The sequence below is a fragment of the Polypterus senegalus genome, chromosome 3 (assembly GCF_016835505.1).
Source record: "Polypterus senegalus isolate Bchr_013 chromosome 3, ASM1683550v1, whole genome shotgun sequence".
Taxonomy (NCBI): domain Eukaryota; kingdom Metazoa; phylum Chordata; class Cladistia; order Polypteriformes; family Polypteridae; genus Polypterus; species Polypterus senegalus.
The window spans coordinates 125,393,507-125,415,674 of NC_053156.1; the positions used below are offsets into that span (position 1 = coordinate 125,393,507).

Sequence of the window (22,168 nt, forward strand, 5' to 3'; positions counted from 1 at the left end):
TTTTTTCCTAAATGTAGTTCTAAATAAGAATATATTATTACTTAAAATATTTCCAAACAGGAACGATCACTCTCTTGACTATATGAATGATTATTATTATTATTAATCCACCTCACCATTGGACCATTTCCTTAATATTTTTCTTACACAGCATAGAAACTGGATTATTATTATCATCATCATTATTATTATTACAAGCTGGCTTGGCACGTTTGAAAGTATTATTATTATTGTTACTATTATTATTATTATATAGGCCAGTTCTTTCTCATCTTCTAGTTTACTCATTGTCAATGTTATTTATCTGGTAAGATTTTTTAAAAATGATAAACTTGGTTAAACTCTTTTCCTAGCTCTCCATCAGCTGATTGCACAAAAGAGAAAAGTGGCGCTTAACTCAACAGTTATATTTTAAAGTATGTGCTAGCAGCCATCCTGCGGAGATGAAGGGCGCTAGTAATGTATCATATGTACACTGCCTGCTGGTTAGCTGTCAAAATCCCACGATTATTTAATTCTGGTGTCCAAGACTCCGTGATAGTGGTAGTATTTTTGATACAACAAATACTGAGCAAAATCAGAAAGTGTTCACTAGAAATAAAACTGTGATTACTGCAGGACACAGACAGCTGCACAAAATGAAACGATTTGCAGCTGTGGAAACGCGTGCTCGTTATTTAGGGTCACCTACGCTTTTTTCTCTTTTGCTACTCAGTTAAAATAGCTAAAAGTGCCTATGAACCTCTAATTTTGAGTCTTCTAAGAAAGGATCTCCACATTGCACTGTGATTTCGTGATTTTTGCAATAGTTACCTTTTCTTCTCCTACAGCACCACTCTGCCACTTCACCCAAGTAGGTATTTAGTCAAGTTTTTTAAAAAGTGCAGTGAGATTACAGTCAGAATTCACGACCAGTTGTTTGCTTCGTACCTTCGCTCGACAACTATGCCTTAAGCGCTTACATATGTGGGACTGCCATGATTAAAAAATATTGCCATCTGTAAATATGCGGGAAGATGTCAAGGTCAAAGTATCAGAGCGCAGTTCCTGAATGGTGGCTTCCACACCAGTAAGCTAACATGAAGAAGCGAAGGCGCGCTTAGTGCAGTGATCCAAATTATTGGCCGGGTCCGGACCTCCACAAGTTAACAAAGGGGATTTAGGAGCCGAGCCACCCAGATTGAAATTTAAGTATAGTCAACAAGTTGGTTGTCGCCCTCGAGTTAATTGTTTAGGATTATGCTATACTATATGTGTCATTTTTCGCTAATTATTCGTATTTAATAGGAAGCAATCCGAAGAACTTCCCATTCGATGAAAAGTGACATAGTCAGCTTGTGCGTGATTCTAAATATTAAACCACACAAAACAGTAGTTTCTGACTATCGTGGTGTAAAGAACGTGAGGTTTAACGAGGAGATTATCTCGCGCGCTGATTTACTTAATCTGCACCAAGAACATAAATTGCGGGTGACAATAGCATGTGGTTTAGCGCACGGGCAAATTCAATTGAGCCGAATATATGAGTTGATAATTTATAAGAAATAATGAAAGTCTCCCATCATCATGAACTGACGCAGGCACTTTTCACACTTTGATTTCTATGCACATCTCTGACAGCGCGAATAGTCCGACATTCCTCTAGTAAGGAACAGAGAACGGACACGGAATTTATTTAAACGACCGAGGGTACAGTGGCGTTTCGGAACTAAAACCTTAAGTCCGGTAAACAATTAAGAACAACAAACACTGCCTGATCACAAATACAAGCAGCAGGGATAAGATCGCAGGACTTTAAAAGCATTTCAACAAATTTACTGTCCTGGCATATAAATTAAAAGAGGAATGCTCTTCACCATTACAATATAATACAACATCCGTCCTCAGATGAGACTGAATGAACTTTTTTCGAGTTGTGCAAAAAATCCATCCACTTGTCCGAGCGCATTTGCAGGCTTGAATGATAGCAGCGCTCCGCCGCGCAGTGCCAATGGCGACGCCGTGTACGAGCAGCTCCAGCAGTCTTCTTAGCGAAACTTAACAGGTCTCAGCCAAAAAAACCAAAGCGGTCAAATCGATGCCTCAAGTCAGCACTGTTTAGTCCCGAAGGCTTTCACCTCTTAGTCATATTCTAACTGTGAAATCAATCCTCGGAGCGCGGCCCGCTTCCAACCGAGTCCACAGGGAGGATCAGAAATATCATTAGCATCTTAAAAAAGAGCCAGAGGATGACGTCATACCCAAACAGGAGTTAAGGGAAAAGAGCGGAGAGAAGCTAAGTGGGCAAGGAAGTTCAACACTCCTCCCCTGTGCACCCTCAATTATTCCCATAAATATTAGTAAGCTTTAAGCCGAGAACTCGCAGCACAAAGTCACGAAGGCTGTGGCACTTAGACGTCCTGCTTTTTATCCCTTTAACTCAGGCATCCGCAGACCGTTGGCAAACCTCACCAGTTCCAGCTTGCACTTTTCCCCCCTCAGTTTACAGAGGTGCTGCTGTTACGTGTCACCCACCGAAGGCTGTGCATTTTCAACACTTCACCACAAGTGACCTGCACCCCTCTCCCTCTCCCTCTCTCTTCTGTTGCTTTATATTTCGACATGCATGCATCTCGCTGCGGTGCAAAGGACTGGAATTTCTGGTTTGATTTTTGAAGAAAGAAAGAAAGAAAGAAAGAAAGAAAGAAACGATCCTAGCTCTGACAGCGACCACCAGACCTAAGGATTGCTATCGGCGGCTCATCGGCTGTGGTGTGGGGAGCAATTGTCACTTCAGCACAAAGACGGAGGGAATTTTTTTGAAGCAAAGACAAGAATTTAAAACACCTTCAACGACAGGGACTCCGCGATGAGCAAACCTGCAGGGTCAACAAGTGGGTAAAATGGTTCACACTCCTCTGCCTTCTGCTTTTAAGGCGCTCTACTGAATTTGGTCCGTTTATTGCATTTCGACGGAGGCACGCCTTACTGATAACATGCTGTTTTAGTGAATGTTTGTGCGATGAAGTAAAAAGCGGTCTTACTTGCTTGTGAAAACGTGTCCTCCCGGATTTGAGTCAGCCTTCATTTGATTGAGTTGATGCTGTTTCAGTTATTCTTTATTTAATTTATATTATTTCTAATAAGTAATTTTCGCTGTGAAGGATTATCAGCTTGTTTGAAAGAGTTTTGTATGCTGTGATTTTTTATGATGATTATTGCAGCTGAAAAGTTTACTTTCAAGACATACATTTATACCTTCACATCTGTCTGTCTCTATATCTATCTCCTGAGTGATCAAATATAAATTAGCATTGCTATCCATTTACAATGCGCTTTTGCTTACAAAAAAAAACTCGAACTCAGAAATTAGACCCATAGCATTGACCTCACATTTCCCAAAGAAATCTTTGATGTTAAAAAAATGTAATCGCCACTTGGATTGGATAATCTTACAGCACAACATGGATTTACTTGTCGGCAGCAATATTATTACAGGGGATTAATTGATTATTGTTAAACCCCAGATTTCAGGATGTCAGATGTGCCTTAAAAAGTTTATCGCATGCAGAACAAAGATACTCACTTATATCATTTACAGTTGAGCAACAGGTTGTTCGGCTTTTTACAGTAATGTGCGCTGCCAACGAACCTTTTTAAAAACGTCGTGTTGCTCAGAACAAATAATATTTTTTTAAGTAAGAAGACCAAAAATAAATATCTTAAAGTGAATCTAATGGACAAATAATAATGCAGTTTGTATTTTTTACGCCGTTAAACAAGTTAAATTAAATCGGGAGAGCTGCATTTTGACCTCTTCAATATTTTTAGTAACCGCGCTAATTATTAGTGTGCATTATGTGAAATCTTACAACTATTTAGCTACAATATAACCACAGTCAGTTAAATGAATAAACCGATATGTAGACTACCTGGCTATATGTACTAAAATATTGACGTGGTCTCGTTAATAATCAAATAAATGGGACTTATACTTTGCGCATCTATCTATCTATCTATCTATCTATCTATCTATCTATCTATCTATCTATCTATCTATCTATCTATCACCTGCCTGGGATAATTTACAATTGTTATTTATCTGTATTTATTTTATATTCGGTAATAACTGAAAATGTATTTGGACGCAACGAGTATAGGAAAGCAGAGACACATTTTGTAGTTTTAAAATGTCAGGTTTTGCTGTTACATCCACTAAAAATGACTTTAGTTGAAAGGCGTTGTCATTTTTCAAAATTCTTAAATTTGCATTCTCAAGGGGAATATCTACATTTTTTTTCTTCATTCAGTTGCTTCGTGCTTATTGAGTTACCAGTGATCCGACAAATAATAATTTAATTTGTACAATTTTCTTAAAATTTTCAGGGTTAAAAAACTCCCTTTGGCTCCCTCTCGGCTCTTGGATTATGGCAATAGACGGTACTTGAATAGAAACAATCAGGGCGAGCACTGAAACTTATTAAGCGGTAAATGCCAAGAAGTGTGACAGCATTTCAAAAATGCCGCAATATAAGTTTAAAAAACTACAGAAAATTTAGAAGGGTGGTGTTTATACCTTAGTTTATAATTTTTCTTCCTGGGTGGTAATATAAACCCTTGTCCATTTTTTTTAAAATCCATACTAACTTCTTTCAACAGTCCCTGAGCTTGACGATAATTACAGTAATAGAATATGCCATATATCTTTAAGCAATTATGACACACAATAAGCACCAAGGGACCCCCTACCGGGAGAAGTTAAAGACGGTTTCCCTCGCTCAATAAAATTGTGGTTTATTTTACATAACTCTGTCCCAGACTAAACCAGTGGTTTCCCAGCATTTGGGCCAGGGGAATGACATCAATTTAGAAGTAAACATCCAATTAACCTAAAAAAGCATTGAATCTTTCTACAAAAAACGAAGAGGCACAAAAAAAAAAGGAAATAACATTGGATCTCGTTCGCCTCACGACCTGGGTCTGTTCATTGAGGAGCTTAATCGACGTTTAATTTATTATATTATGAATTACGAAAACTTTAATTCAACCGTTATTTTTACAGTACTTCATATAGGCGTAGAGTTTATTTTTTTATAAATATAAAAATAAAATTAGACCAGACACTTATTAGTCAACTTTAGAATTTAAACTGAATAATTTGCACGTTTCTCACGCCATTATGTTGATTATTTAATATTGATGTACAAACCGGCACTGGGTAATTTATTGAAAGCAGTTGAGAGAAGATGTCGGAACACACAGAAAACTTTAATTCAGTTAGCATCTCCTGTGAATCTTTCGTAACATTACAGCAATGTCTGAGTTGCAAACCTAAACAGCAAGCTAAAAGGAAAGGCAAAAAGAACATAACTAAAATACGGGCTGTTTGATTGGCTTTCCTTGTTAATATGGTACCGTATCTGAAACCCCATGCTACCTTATTTTGCCGGGTCACTAGCATCTCAATAGGGAAGTGAAGATATGTCTATAATTACAACCATTGAAGTAGGTGTTTTTGGTGAGCTATAAGGGGGTTTAAGGGAAAAAAGTACATAATTCATATAAAGTATAACACAATGCTGAAATGCATTGCATTTTAGCTCGATTTGTGTTTATACATCAAAACCATTTGTATTATATGTCACTTGCTAATCCCTAAAAGCCTATAGACCTGTCGCATAAAGCAGCTGTCGAGTTTCATTATAGAGCGAGTTGGCAGCTCGTCGACATGCAGGCAGTCAGTCGAGCCTCAATGGGAAAATCATTAAGTTAACACTTTCTCTAATGTCTCCATTGTCTGCGCTCCAACATTGTCTTACAGGCTCTGAATATGACAGCCTCTTCTTTCGTGTTTTTTAAATAAATTACATTTACATTTAATACACAGTAATTTCAAAATAAGTTAATGTTATTGAACCAGTTATATTTATAATAGTAATAATAATAGATTTGTCGTTTTTAATTAATATTGTTGTAAACTTTTTTTTTTAGAAAAGGTCAAATTACACAAAAACTTATTGTAAATCTTGAAATTGAAAATTGATTGGTGATCAGAAGTATCTTCTTTCTTTGTTAAAATTGATCTATGTGTTACTTCTTTAAAACGAAGTCACTTCCCAATTTAAAACGAGAATTATACTTTTAATACGTTATTATAACCACAATATAAGACAAACACTTTTTCATTTTTTTCTTCCATCTGAAGCCCATTGCTGGTGGGACTGGCTCTAGTCCCCGAGACCCTGAACTGGATAGACCGTTAGAAAACAGTTCGATCAGTTTCCATTCCATCAATAATATATTATGTTGTATTTGATTTTTTTTTCTTCAAATTTAGGATATTGTTGAGAGTCAACAAAACTTGTGAAAACGTAACTTTTTCTTTAAAGATGAACGCTGGACGGTTTTGTTTCTGCTGTATTTTATAGGTCGCATTTTGGACATCCCATGCAAAGTGTGCGGGGATCGCAGCTCTGGGAAACATTATGGGGTGTACGCCTGTGATGGCTGTTCCGGATTTTTTAAAAGAAGCATTCGAAGAAATAGAACATATGTTTGTAAATCGGGAAATCAGGTAATGTATCAGAAAAGTAAGAATTTACTTTGTAGATGTAATCGATGACCCACCAAAATATATAACTAAACTGTATGATTTGTGATAGAAATATGTCTATTGGTGTTAAATGGTCAAAGTTAAATTATTAGAGAAACTGTAATAGCATTTACCGGTAGTAATTTGACATGAGCTGTGAATAATACGTAATCAGCCCGATGTGTATTACCTTAATACACGAATATATTTACACCTTAAGTGATACACCTCCTGTACTCAGAGTGAAACGCAGAGTGTACATTAAAGGTAAATGTCTGAACTAGAAGAGTCTGCGCGTGTTTTAGGCATTGATTTCTGACAATTAGCTTGAAGTGTCACGTAAATAAATGTCTCTTATCCAAGTAAATACGTTATTTGTACAGAAGGTGGCGCTGTCAAAGGTGCTGAAGTATTCTAGATTTTTGCTCATTTTTAAGCTGCGCTGCTGTAACCGCAGAATATTTGCCAGTGCTAATTTGATTCTAATAGCGTAACCCTTAGAAACGATATTATTTATATAAAAAACAGTCACTCTTCACGTGCCGTGTATGTGTGCCACTTAGGTCACAATGACAGCAATGTTTATAAATTACGCCAAACAAAACGAGAGATACGGGGCAAAACCTAAATGTTCATATTTTTAAATAGTTATTGTGTTTGCGCTTTGACATAATTTCATACTGTAAGTCAAAAATAAAATAAGACTAGTGACTTTTTCTGTAGTATTTAACTAAATCATGTGCTATTTTCATTGTGTTACTGTGAATATTTTGACATTGAAAAAGTCCTATACTAAACTTTTTCCCTCCAAATTTTTAGGGAGGTTGTCCTGTTGATAAAACGCACAGAAATCAGTGTCGAGCCTGTAGGTTGAAAAAGTGTCTGGAAGTGAATATGAACAAAGATGGTAAATATTCTTCACTTAAGAATTTTAAGTGTTGCACTATATGTGAATGTTTTCATACTTAATTTAGCAAGTTTGAGTAATTTTTTTTTCCAAATTTTGTATCTAGTTACAAATAACGTTTTCTTTCGTTTTCACCATATTCCACTCACTTAATATAACTTTAGTCTTAATTTTGTCAAAAGTTAAAATTAATCTAAATCATATTTTGTTTTTATTGAACTTTTTTTTATTCATTCACTGAGTATAATTAATTCAGGACCGAACTTTCTCACGGTGGTAGCGCTTTACTAAAGAATACTACGAAAAGTTGGCCTGCTGTGCGCCCTCCTGCAAATAGCTAAGTTCAACATGGCAAGGCACGAAGTTCACATTAAGTGTATAGATAATGTCCAGTTTTAATACTGACAAAAATCTAACCAAAGCAGTAAATATTTTACCGATGTTTTATGTGTAGCTCGACCCTGCAGGATCATAGTGTAAAAGGACACAAAAATGTTATGGTTAAAGGCGTCGCCCAAACGAAAGAATAGTTTTTTATATATATATATATATTACAGTATGAATTTTAATAGCTGGTCTTATGTGTTAGAATTAGTAACGTATACAAACTGCATTTTAAAAATAGATGCAAATATAATAATCAAACTCAAATTAATAGGGTCTGCTCACATGTTTAAAAGTTGCTGGGAGGGTATTTTTTAATTCCTTAATAGGAAATAATATGAATACCCATTAACACTATTAGCCTCATACTGCTATTCCATACAATTATTTTACCGTTTTTCCTGTCTATATTGCTGTACAAATTGTTAACATTCAATATTCAGTAATAATATTTTACATTAGCAGTATTTAATAGATTATTATGTTACTGGAATTAGTCGTGGTCATTGAAGTGAACGGGCATCAAATTTAAGCAATTCCAGAAAGTCTAATCAGTCACGGTAGAACTTAATTAATGTTCAATGTAAACTGAATACATACTGAAAAGCCTTTTTGCTACTAGATAATTAGATATTCCATGGCTTGTTGTTGAAAGTTAATACATGTAATTCAGTATGAAATGCTTGTGTATAGTATGATCATTCTGACAAACAAAGACAACCGTTATACATTGCAATATGGGTCCTCAATTAATCATAGCAGGGTTAAAACTAAGTTTTTCTGGGTTACATCCGCGATCAAATTTAAATGATTTATAGTGACACCCAACAAACCAAAAGAAGCTTATTTTATACAGTACAATATACAGTGCATGGTTTATTTATTATATTTGTAAGTGCAGTAACTCAAAGGAAACATGTCACTACACCATGAACCTAAAAGATTTTTTTTTCATTATATGAAACTTGTGTGTAAGAGAAGGTGTCATGTATCCCCCGCTCCAGTTTTACCTAGAAGAGCAAACTTAAAATGCAAGCATGGCCTAATGATCTCTTACTGCTGTCAAGTCGCACCATTATATGGTCTCACTCTTTTTTTTTTTTTGTTTGTTTGGTTTCGGGTTCATATTTTTCTTAGCCGTTCAACATGAACGAGGACCCAGGACATCCACAATAAGAAAGCAAGTGGCTCTCTATTTTAGAGGACACAAGGAGGTGAACGGTACGACGCCACACTTTCCCGCAGGCGCCATTCCCGGTCCTGCCTTCTTCACCGCAGTCACGCAGCTGGAAGCGCACAGTTTGGAGCTCTCTGCAGTGGCCGGCACGCCGGAGAGGCAAGCCATCGTGGGTCTGGCTCAACCCACTCCAAAGGTAATCAGTAAGCGTTTGTGGAGTTTCTCTGCAAAAATGAAAGGTGGCTGTTAACCACCCAGTAGAAAATATAGCGTTGGCCAGTTGGAACAATTCAGGATTTTTCGGCCATCTATTTAAATAACGCATACTGTCTTTTCAATAAATCGTATGTGTTGCTTATTAGAAAAACATTTGTATTTGTATGTAAAAAAAAAGAAGGGAAAACTGTAGTTCATGTCCTTAAATGTTTTTCAAAACAGTAGACAAAATGTCAAAAGCTTAGTATGGCAATGTTAGGCTGTTATGAAATGCCGAATTTAATGTACATGGAATGGCTAGGTTTAAAGGGACAGCGCTAACTGAAATTACTGTATATGCAATAAAGTTAACTGAAACATATTATAATTTGTAACATTCTGCAGTCTTCACCAGAAATAAATATATCTGAATACGAATTCTTTTTTCCTGTACTGCACCATTCTTCTTCCAGCGTTAAATATTATATTATCATTTTAAAATTACAGTATACGCATTACAGGAATTACACGAATAAGGAGATAACGTTCGTGTGTTCAAAGAAAAACAAGAGTGCAAGCCTAACTTTATTATACACTAACAGAAAAGTACAAACCGGAACATATGCAGACATATACACTCCTACCTACAAGCCTCTCCCACTTTTATGCACTGAAATAGAATAGTTAGCGCAGGCAGCAATGCTGAATCCAATCAACTTCTGTATAAGTCTGTTTTTTTTGACATTAGTCGGATAAAATATGTAAGTTCGGTGATTTCTGATATTCAGCTCATTCCATAAAAACTAAAGGTAGTCTTTATTTAAATTCTGTCTTAGTATCCTCACGAAGTGAGCGGCACCCCGATGTACCTCTATGAAGTGGCCACTGAATCCGTCTGCGAGTCTGCTGCAAGGCTGCTATTTATGAGCATCAAGTGGGCAAAAAGCGTACCGGCCTTCTCTACTCTGCCCCTGCAGGACCAGGTAAGCGTGGAAACACCTGAGCTCGATCACCTGGCGGGTGTCGCCTTGCACCCACCGGGGTCTCAAACCTTCAGTGCAGTTGCATCGCCGGGAACGCCGCCAGTCTTTCCGTATTTAGATCCTTTAAGCAAGAACAATTTATACCTGTTCATTATAACTCAAATCTTAAGCACGGTGTAATTTTGCTATAATATGTGTGCAGTGGCCGGAGGAAATGATGAACAGTTCAAATTAACCCCTTTTCCGCCAATCTCTTGGAGCTGCTGTATAACTTACCTAGGTTCCAGTAGATTAATGCTTTATCCTTGAATATTCTGCATTTCCCTGGCAGTGGAGGGCATAGCTATGAACCAACAGATTACCTACAAAACAGGGGTGTTCTTGAAATCTGTTCAACTTAACTGCATCTGCATTGTCTGTAATTACACCCACGTGCTTTACTTCTCCAGCTGCACTTCAGCTGCGGTATTCTGAACAAAATACAATACCAGAAATGCCCGACTGTTCGTTTATTCGGTCCCAAAAGTTGCATTAAATATGCTTTGTGCTGTTAACTGTAAGACTTTGACTATTTTATAAGAAGTATTTGTATCTTTGTGTGTCGAAAGAAAGCAGGGTACATCTCAAAATGATGTTATGAACAGTTTAATTGGTATGAATCAAAAAGTTTTTATTCGTTCATAAGTATATTGCAACCCTGTTAACAAACTAAAATTAAAGCGTGAATGGGAAACTGGACACGTATGAAGTATTCAGCAATGTGCACACCAAACGATCGATTATTGATCATGTGACTTCTGTGAAACAATCCTGACATTTAAAAATTGACTAGAGTGGACAGACGAATAAGGAAAGTGCTTTGAATAAAACAAGAATGGAAATTACACAAAACCGCCCCTGGCGTAAAAGTAAATTATTGAATGTGGAGATGTGGAACCACAATTAAACATCTCTAAGTATCCCTTTACAATAGTTTAGTTAATAATATGCTCATTCACATTCTGACCTTGTGCCAAGCATGGGATACAATCTTAATCGACATTTTTCATAACGGTTTTTGTTTTCCTGTTGATTTGTGTCTGCAGCTAATTCTGTTAGAAGACGCCTGGAGGGAGCTGTTCGTTTTAGGCATTGCACAATGGGCCATTCCTGTAGATTCGAGTACTCTGTTGGCGGTTTCTGGTAAGATATGCGCGAATGAGCACATAAAAGAAAATGAACACTGCTGTACACTACGCAATTTATGAAAAAAATTAACATTACAAAGAGTAAGTTACAAAAAAGAGAAACACCTGAAGACCAGCAAATTTAGAGTAAACAATGGCGTTCACCCGTCATGTATAAAATCGCATTTAGATGCAAATAATGATATTTTGTTGCAATTATTACAGCTTTTAATTGTTATTTAAATACAACTATCCATATTCATTTCTTGTTCTTTATTTTTTTTTATTCTTGTGTATTGTACTGTACTCTGTGAGGTATGGTAGAATAAATATACTGACGTTCATTCTTTTCTTTTGTTAAAAAAAAGGTTTAAATTCAGAGAACACAGACACCCAGAGGCTAAACAAAATCATCTCGGAAATTCAAGCGCTTCAAGAGGTAGTTGCACGCTTCAGACAACTCCGACTCGACGCTACTGAGTTCGCATGTCTCAAGTGTATAGTAACATTCAAAGCTGGTTAGTACAGAATATTTTTTAGTCATCTTTTGTTTGTTCTGACTTTTGGGGAAACGTTGAGACTGCCATACAGTTACTTAGTGACAGGCGTGGACCAGTGTCGATTAAACTGAGTGATGGTAGCTGTGGTGAAATTTCATGTAGAAGTTGAACTGTTGTTGTTTTTACATTTAGGTCTGTACTGTTGTTGGTTTTATGTCTACATTTTGATTTAATACCAAGACATGAAATTTAAGCATCTGTGATATTATTAATCTGGTCCAAAAGAGCAATGCCCTGCAAACTGTACAACAAGTCTATTGCAAATCAATTGAAGAGTGCCCATTTAACTAGTCTATCCAGCTGTATTAATTTAAAAAAAATAAGTTAAAAGTGTTTATCAAATGGTCACAGTATTTAAACTTCTTGAATACTTTCATATCTGCATTCAATGAAGATCACTATACAAAATTAAACTGCACTGAACTGAATGTCTGTATTTTGCCAAACATTTAAGTTACTTACACGATTTGGGAGAAAGAGAAAACTTCTGAACATTTGAGATGAGGTGTAGCAGTTTCTGCCACATCAACTTCAATATTAAGAACCTCCGTCTCTGAAAAATCGAGATCGGATTCGCTTGAATGTGCCAAATGGATGGCCATTGTGTCATAAACCCCAACACGACCTGAATACGACATTCATATCTTCAAGAACGGTGTAAATGCCTTCAGCCATCGGAGGATTATTCCTTTTGATCTTTACAAACGCATATAAAATGCATAAACAGACAAAGCTTTAAATAACGCATAACAAACATTTACATCTTCGCAAAGCTAACTTTAACTGCATGAGCCAATTATCTTAATAGAAGGATGCTTAATCAACTGATACAAATGAATTCAAATACTAGAATTAATGCCATTTTAAAATAACGGTGACACGGTGGCTCAGGAGTTTTCCGTGCTGCCTGGGTGCTCAAGTGGGTGGGGCTGTGGGGGGGGGGAGATGTGTAGAATATGCACGTTTTCCATTTCTCCGCCTCGGTTGTCCTCCAGGTAGTCTGGTTTTCTTTCCACTTCCAAAAGACGTGTATATTAAGATAATTGCCAACTCTAAATTATCCTGATGTCTGTGTGTGTTTATGTTGCTATGAACTGCTGCCCGGTAGACCACTGACTCCTACTGCTCCCGATAGTAACTGCGCTGGTGACCTAATAGTGTTGCAAAATGGATAGTAGCACACACAAAGTTAAACTTTCACACAATCTCAAAATTTAAGAAATCAAAGCCTGATCACCTTAAGGTGAAACGCAGACCGGCATGGATCAAACGAATGCACATACCCACACTCGCTGACAGAAGGACAATTGGAATCGCGAATTAGCGTGACACGCGACTGTTTGAAATGTTGCACTAAGAAGAAACCGCAACCGCGAAGAAGAAAAAAAAAAAGATTTACGCGTGCGCACAACGAGGAAAGCGTAAAAAAATCTGGAGCTCTACTGCCTAATTGTGCATTGTCCGTAAGCGACCTGTCGCTGGCTGAACTTAAAGGGCGATCATTTACCTTAAGGGTGCTGCAATATAGGGGATAACGGCATAACTCTTGTAACAGTCACAATAGATTTCAAGATGAAAAACCAGTAGCTTTAATTAATACAACTGAAAAGTTGCCCAAAATCTGTCATATGCGATATGCGCTTTTGTTGAAACTGTTGTGATCTCTAAATAACTACTAATTGTTTGAAGGTCGTCACAAAAGAATTCTTAAAACATTTTGGACCAAAAATATATAACCTTCTCAATGGCTGTTTATTTGTACGGTCAGTCAAATAACATGCCATTTTAGTACCCGCTTATTCTATTTCAGGTTACTCGTTCACAGGAAACGAAACAACCACCAACAAGGAGACAGTCCCTCGCAGGGCACGCACACGCACAACTGGGGCAGTTTAGACTTGAAGGAAGTCTTTGAGGAGAAAACTCCAGTACATGCGGAGATAACGTGCAAACTCGCAAAAGATCGTGGCTGCATTTTTAAACATAATGGTTCAATAATGGCACTTCGCTGGGTTTTGTGGTTCCTTGATGAGTCGTTGCTTGACAGAGAACAATTTCATTAGGTTTCACTGTATAATAAAATGGTCATCTAGCTTTAAAAAATGTTCATACTGTATTTATTGTATAAATGACTACCAAGCGGGATACTAATAGACCAAGAAAACCTGAACTTAGCTTATGTTATTGTATGTATCCAGAGTCATTTTAAAATCACAAACCCATTGGTATTTCACCAATCTGTTATCATATATTCATGGCTAATTATGGAAACTGTTAAAAGGGTCTTTATGGAACCTTATTGGTTCTTTAGAAATCCAAAAATCGTTTCCTTAAGACATCAAGAGCCACTCTGGCACTTTATTCTTAACAATTCAACTTGGTATGCTCAACCAAAACTTATGTTTTTAAATTACTGGAAATGCCTCGTAGTTCAAGTAGTAACAACTTCTTTCAACTGAATGTTATATGAACAACTACTTTGGCCTGTTTGTATTAAAATTATTTAAAGAAGTGGAATTATACAATCCCATAAAAAGGCAGAATTTACAATATAGCCATCTGTCCATTGTTAACCACTTATCCTGACTCAGGGCAGAACAATCAAAATGATCATTCTTTTGTGGGAGATTACGGTGTGTCTTTAGTATGCTTGTATTGTTCATTACCGCGTTTGATTAATGGTAGACTGTGATACCTATGACCTGATAAGTCGAGTTTCTTTAAAGTAAAATCATGTTGCACTTCGTTTTTCCAGTGCCTTGCACTCACAGCGGGTCTGAGCTAAGAAGTTTTCGCAATGCGGCGGCCATAGCCTCGCTACAGGACGAAGCCCAGCTTACTCTCAACAGTTACATACACACCAGGTAAGAGAGACACCTTCTTTGATAAGATTTGTACAGGTATTAAAAGTGCCTCTTTGAATATTTAAAATAAATTTATAGCTATGGTTATTTTAATATTTGAGTGTCATATCAAACGTTTTCGCGTAAAAAGTTTAAACCAGCCATGTTAACAGCATAATTAACACTTTATCCACTTAACCGTGAACACTCCTCCATTATTCCGAATAAGAACGTAAATGCAGACGATTGCTTTATATTAACAATTGGGTTGATTGCTTATATATGTGTATTGTTGCGTTTTCATCCATTCCTTTAACATATGTGTGTGCATTTTGTACTACAATTTCAGATACCCAACTCAGCCATGCAGATTTGGAAAACTCTTGCTACTTCTGCCAGCGTTAAGATCGGTGAGTCCATCCACGATCGAAGAAGTGTTTTTTAAGAAGACGATAGGCAACGTGCCCATCACTCGGCTTCTTTCTGACATGTACAAATCCAGTGACATCTGAAAGGCCAACGTTTCATGTGAACTCTTCTCAAAGACTGAATGTCGAAAGGAATGCAGGGATTTAATATTGTCTATTCTAAAGAACATTTGTCATTTCATGCTGTCAGAAATGTCGGTAAAGGAAAGTAAATGGTTTAAGAGTACATGAAAACTCTTCTGCTCATAATATCCAAGAAAAAAAGGAGTTTACATTTCAGAAAGGCTTTCTATTACTCGCGCCTGGAATTCCGTTTTAATTAGTCTGAAAAACTCTATTGATAAAGGAGTCAGCGACGAAACCCATCTGGTTCAATTTTAGAAAAAGCCTTTTCTTTTTTTTTTTTGTACTCAACAGTACCGTTTTAGCACTGTCTTTATCCTCGCCAAATGTAAATGCATCACATCAGTTATTTTCTTTGAATGACAATTCAACCTGCCACGTAAAATAGCAGCGTTCTGAGCATTACATCCAGCCTATACATGCTCCTCGAAAAAGATCTGTTGCTGACTGATATGCGTGGACGTTAATGTAATGCTATTTGCTTTACGCGCACTTAACTGCTATTTACAATACGTATAAGCTTTATGTTTATCTGCGTTTGCTGAGCGCAAGTCAACTTTACACAGCAGAGGAAGCCAAATACACAGAAAAACAGACTCAGTCCGGTCGCTGTCCCCGACGTCAGTGCTGAAATTGAAAACGCTCCGAAAAGCAACACATATCACCTGAAGGGAAAGAAATCAATGCGTTGGAGCAGCATTTCGAGGCAATTTCAATGGAGTGGACAGAAGAAAAAGTTGTACAGCTCTTAGTGCCTTCGATCAGTGCTTGACAGGTTCAGTCCTCAATTTAAGACTGGGCCGCTTAAGCTGTTGTAAATAAATCAGTTTCATTTAATGCCATTTTTGCGTTGTGGCGGCTTGAAAACGGTTGCTTTGTTTAAGTAAATATACTAGCACTGAGAAATACAGCACTTGGGATTTTATAGGGTGTATACTTTTTTTGTTGTAAAAAGTGAAGTAATACCTGATTGTGGAACTTGTACTGATCAATATGTTTAGAATAAAAATATTTGAATTGAATTAGACTAGTGTCATTTTTCTGGATCTTCCAAAACAGACGTCGTATTTCATACATTGAATTAGTTACACTAGAAACAATGTTATACTCACCACAGTTTTACATGGTCTGAAAAATAAATAGAATATAACAGAATAAATTGTTAAATCTTTTAAAACCAAGTATTTTTAAAGCAATTGACAAATTGCATTGGAGACTTACATTTCAGCAATCAACTGTTTATTATTATGTAAATATCCGTGGCTATATAAAAATACAATAGTTCATCCAGCTATACTTTTCCAAAGTTCAAATTCTTCGCATCCTATTACAGGAGTCTCAGGTTTTATCTTGGAAACACATGACCTGCGGATACAGTATGTCACATTGAAAACCTTGAGCTGGAAACTAAATTACATTCCTTATTTGAAAACAGAACGTTTTTGTTTATGGCTTCCTGGCTTTATTTTTAGGATTTTGTGTATTTTTCCCCTGCTCAGTGAGAGCTCTTCATGCTCATTCTACCCTTTACTATCATTTAAATTAATGTAGATGATTTATTAAAGACAGTTGTAAGCGATTTTATGTTAAATCACAAAGATGTATACATATACACAATGAATTAAGGGATGGTTAAGGTGAAAAATATATTTATATTCACTTTTTTGTTACATTTCCATTAGCTGCTGAAAATAATAGGGTCTGACCAGAACCCAGAACAAAATGGCAGACTTTATTAAATCACACTCTTCACTAAACTACTTGTTATTCTGTTTATTTTGTGTACAACATGAATACATTTACCCAAACATGAAAAATCAGTAGTGGATTTTTCTTTTAAGAAAGACAATAAGAGCTTTAAGCCATTTTCAGGAACCAGAAGGTTTTTGACCATCCCAGTCTCTCCCTCCCACTCATATTAATATACTTCATTCATTAAAATAAAAACAAGAAACTTTATTTATAAAATCTGCTCTATTATATAGAGATATTGTGTAAGAGTTTCTAAAGCTGGAGTATAAGCAGTTATTTAGAATAGTCACAAAGTGAATCTTTAACAGGGAGTGAAGTTTGTAATTGAGTTCTGAACTTGTCAGTGAAAAGTGCTATAGATTAAATTGAAATGTACAGCCCAGAATCTTTGAAAAAACACATTCAATATTTCTAGTTTTAATAGTAGTTATTATAAAATGTTAGTGTAAGAAATACTTGACATGCTATAATTAGTATAACGTGTACAAAAAAATCTCATAAACAATATACAGTTCGCAGTGCATTTTTATAGTTTCTTGGACCAGCAATTGTGTATGAGTTAACAAGTATAATGACAGACAGTTATTATGCTCCATGAAATACTTAAGACTTTAGTCTATAATGAAATTCTGAATAAATTAGCAATATTAGCTATTCTACAATCTCTTGTGAACTAGTGTCAAATACATTTAGCTGTAATCTTGAAAAGACAATTCTAAAGTAATACAATTGAATTAGTTTGTAGAGTGCGTTGTCATGTTCCTTTTCAAATACATTTATGGTCATGCAACACCTTTAATATTTATATTAGTTTAAAAGGCATTTTTAGGAATTTGGATATAGATGATAGAAATGCACATAAATAAATGCTGCCTGTGAGCATGTGATCTCCACTTATTTATCTCTCCTTGATTAAGCTGAAAAATCACCACCTTCAAAACTTCTCTTTAACTTAATATGTATACATGAAGAATTTTTGCTGTAAGCTAAAGTATTATTTTAACATAATTGTGAAATCATTAAAGATTTAAGCTGCTTTCAAATAATCAGACTATTGTCAAGTAGAAATCACAATATTTGCCTATTTAAATGCCAAGGCTTCTTATTCCACAGCAGTATTTCTCTGTTCTAAAGACAATTTCTGACTTAGTTACATCACTGGCTGTTGTTCTCTAATACTGATCCAAGTTCAGATTCTGAAGCATTTTTGCTCTGAAGAAAAAAGTGAAGAAGAAAGCTAACAACTTCAAGGGTAGGGCATTTATTAATATACAAAGTTTAGTTTCAATTTTCAAACCTTATGCATTATATTATTGCCAGTCTTCTGTATTAGGTAAGTAAGACATTTAGATCATTCAGAGAGTCCGTGTATTAATAGTACACTACAAACCCTAGACAAAACCTGAAATTGCCTCTTGGCCTGCAGTCAAGGCTAGTGTGTGATTGTGCATGTTGAACTTCAACCTATAAATTACTTTTTTATTTAGATTGTGAGATTAATAGTCTGTTAGCATGGAAATTATTTGTACAAGATGTTGAGGTGTTGCTACTAGGTTATAGAAAAAATGACACTGTCATTAGTACAAGGTACTATAGGTATTTAGAAAGGAATCTATCCACCAGTCATAGGAAAGTGGTCAAAGCTCCATGTAGGCAAATTTTAGGACACAGCACTGCCAGCGTAAACTAACAATGCTGAATGCAGTATTTTCCTTAGTAGATGCCATGTATGGGATTTGGCAGAGACTCTTCGTCATTTTTATTGTACTCATTTCTCTTAAGATTCTCAATCAGCCCATCTTCCCTAGCATATGACTTAGTAGAAAAAAGCAAAAAATTACATTGAAAGGACTTATAGATGGGGCGGCACAGTGGCACATTGAGTAGTGCTGCGGCCTCACAGTTAGGAGACCCGGGTTTGCTTCCCAGGTCCTCCCTGTGTGGAGTTTGCATGTTCTCCCCGTGTCTGCGTGGGTTTCCTCCCACGGTCCAAAGACATGCAGGTTAAGTGGATTGGTGATCCTAAATTGTCCCTAGTGTGTGCTTGGTGTGGGGGTGTGTGTGTTCACACACCCTGTGGTGGGCTGACACCCTGCCCGGGGTTTGTTTCCTGCCTTGCGCCCTGTGCTGGCTGGGATTGGCTCCAGGTGACCCTGTAGTTAGGATATAGCGGGTTGGATAATGGATGGATGGACTTATAGATGACACATTGTAACAGTAGCAAACAAAATATCAATACTTTCTTAACCTTGGTAAAATCTTATCTTTTACCAAAACCTTAACAGTAACTAAAATCAAACTCAGGAGTTAACACCAGAAAGGGTTCTTAACAATAAGACAAAACTGAGAAGCAAACCACAAATTAGCAAGAGATTCGCTTATTTCCCCAAACTAGTTAGGAAAAGCGCAACCACAAATGATGTCACATGTTGCAGACTATCCTTGCAGAACAACACCTTGACAACTATAAACAAAAGGAGTCACAAAAATCCATGTACATAAATAAACAGTAATGGGAACAAAGTAAGTCATGATTGATTTTTAACTTGGTGAAAAATATTCTAAATCTAAAACATATACTAGATTCACATTCTGCAATACACAAACCACAAACCAGACCCAAATTAACTATAAAAGATTGCAGGAAACATCACAAAAAATGTATTCATACTAAAGCCCCCTGTTTAGGAGGCAATCTCCAAATAATTGCATTTTGCTTACTTGTAAAATGAGCAAGAAAATAAGACAGCAGCTAATGGGTTTGAAGATTATCAAAGTGTAGCCAAGATTTATCCTCAAGTCCATAATTTTGACAACAAAGTAAATACTCCACATGAAATCCCCAGTAATGAGAATTTTTAAGATATACTGTACCACTGTACCATCAACTTGAACCAAGGAAATTAAGGAGTTGTGTGTATAATATGGATTATGACAGTTTAGCCACTATCTCACAACTCAATTTTGGGACATGGGCTTCCACCAGTGGGTGGTGAGTTGCTATTGTTTGTTGTGGTAGCGGGTTGTGGTCTGGGTTGTGATGAGCTGGTGCTCTATTGATCATGCTCAATCCTCCACCACCCTGATGATCGCACTCTATTAGCTTTAAATCTCCCCCTTCCCACCAACTCAGATGATTGCACCAAAATCATCAAGGGGGACCTTCCAGCCCCTTGGTGCATATTAAAGAGACTTATATGGGTACAAACTGGATTGTGACACCAGAAAAGGTTAAGAAACACTGAACTATAATGTATAAGCTTCAACCTGGAGATGGGCAATGTATGTTGAACTGAAATGAACAGGACGTACTGGACTGTAAGATACTGGACTAACCCTTTTACTAACAGCATAAGGTCCAATAAATATTGGTACTAGTTAACAGGATAGAACCCTCAGGGGAATGTCTCACTTAATAGGCTACATCTTCTGCTGAACCGTGAACTCAGAGGCAAGATTTCAATTTGCTGAGATTTCTGCTGTCTTAAGGTTCTTTTGCATTAGCTGTCACATAGCATGTAGTGTGACGTATCCTATTACACTAGGAACCAACGAAGCAACAGAAGGTAGTTCAATCATGAAGACTTTGAATTCATAGAAAAACTCTAGCAGGTACATTTTTAGTACAGAGTGGTACACCGACATTGTAAGCATATTCACTGATTTACGATATCTCTCTCCATTTATTTTGACAATCATCCCCAATGCAACAGAGATATTTTTCAAGGTTTCTATTGAACCTTTCTGGCTGCCCATTAGCTTCCAGATGGTACCACAAAGTGAGATTAATGTCACATTCAATACAGTTACAGAAAACTGACACATTTTTGGGATGATTTGAGAACCCCTGTCTGAAATTATTAAAATTGGGAAACCATGTAAATTAGCCAACTATTTAATGAATTCATTAGTTAATTCACAATTTATAGGTCATTTTTAGAGAGGCAACAAGTGTTCAAAAACCTATCAACCACCATAAAGATTGCGCTGCAATTATGAGAAGGGAGATCAGTAGGATAATGGTTTCCCATGGATGAAGAATGTGCCTGTTCTAAAACTGCTATCAAAAAATTCAGGTGGAATACAATATTTCTCTGATGGGATTTTGTTAGGTTCAGTAAATTACTTTTCAGGAGGTATTAATAAGGTTAGGTTCAGATGTAGCTTCATCTGGGCCATATAAGATGGACATGGCAATTATGTCAATTATTATATGATTTACTTTGTCATTCTTATCCCCCGCTTGATAAGACATTATAAAATTAAAACATTTAAAGAATAACACCCATCTGGCATGTCTACAATTTAATTTCTAGGCACGTTTGATATACATTACATTTTAATTGATCTGTGAAAATAATAAATGGACACATGGCTCCTTCCGGCCAAAGTGCCATTCTTCTAAAGCTAATGTTAAGGTCAACAATTCATTATTCCCTACATCATAATGTTGTTCTGTTAGAGTTAACGTTAGATAAAAAAAAGCACATGTTTTGAGTCTGTATATTGAAATTTTTTGACAACACTGCACCTACACCGGGCAGCATGGTGGCGCAGTGGTAGCGCTGCTGCCTCGCAGTTAGGAAGCCCAGGTTTGCTTCCCAGGTCCTCCCTGCGTGGAGTTTGCATGTTCTCCCCGTGTCTGCGTGGGTTTCCTCCCACAGTCCAAAGACATGCAGGTTAGGTGGATTGGCGACTCTAAATTGGCCCTAGTGTGTGCTTGGTGTGTGGGTGTGTTTGTGTGTGTCCTGCCCAGGATTAGTTCCTGCCTTGTGCCCTGTGTTGGCTGGGATTGGCTCCAGCAGACCCCCGTGACCCTGTGTTCGGATTCAGCTGGTTGGATAATGGATGGAATGGATGGATGCATCCTAGACACATCTTCTCCGTCTATAAACTGCAATGAGATGTCAGGAAGTCTACACACTGGAGCTGAAGTGAATAACATTTTCAGATGGTTAAACACCTGCTCTGCTTCAAAGGACCAGTAGAATCTTTTTTTAAGGATGTAGCAGAAAAATTAGGGTAGTAAATAGCAAACCCTACAAGTTTTTTCATTTGCTTCAGTCTTTCCTGAGGTTT

General features: G+C 36.8%; 1 protein-coding gene across 1 annotated transcript; it reads left to right on the plus strand.

Annotated features, from left to right (window-relative positions):
* Window positions 1-2,010: 2,010 nt before the first annotated feature.
* On the plus strand, window positions 2,011-15,594 carry nr2e1 (nuclear receptor subfamily 2, group E, member 1). Its single transcript, XM_039747895.1, has 9 exons — window positions 2,011-2,873; window positions 6,408-6,553; window positions 7,391-7,478; window positions 9,000-9,235; window positions 10,071-10,217; window positions 11,303-11,399; window positions 11,752-11,901; window positions 14,699-14,807; window positions 15,136-15,594. The coding sequence occupies exons 1-9, from the start codon at window positions 2,849-2,851 to the stop codon at window positions 15,296-15,298; spliced, it is 1,161 nt and encodes a 386-aa protein (XP_039603829.1). The 5' UTR covers window positions 2,011-2,848; the 3' UTR covers window positions 15,299-15,594.
* Window positions 15,595-22,168: the final 6,574 nt, after the last annotated feature.

Coding starts and splice junctions, on each gene's coding strand:
- nr2e1 (XM_039747895.1), top strand. CDS start 2,849: ATGAGCAAACCTGCAGGGTCAACAA. Junction 7,479..8,999: donor AGTGAATATGAACAAAGATG/GTAAATATTCTT, acceptor TATTTTTCTTAG/CCGTTCAACATGAACGAGGA. Junction 11,902..14,698: donor TATAGTAACATTCAAAGCTG/GTTAGTACAGAA, acceptor TCGTTTTTCCAG/TGCCTTGCACTCACAGCGGG.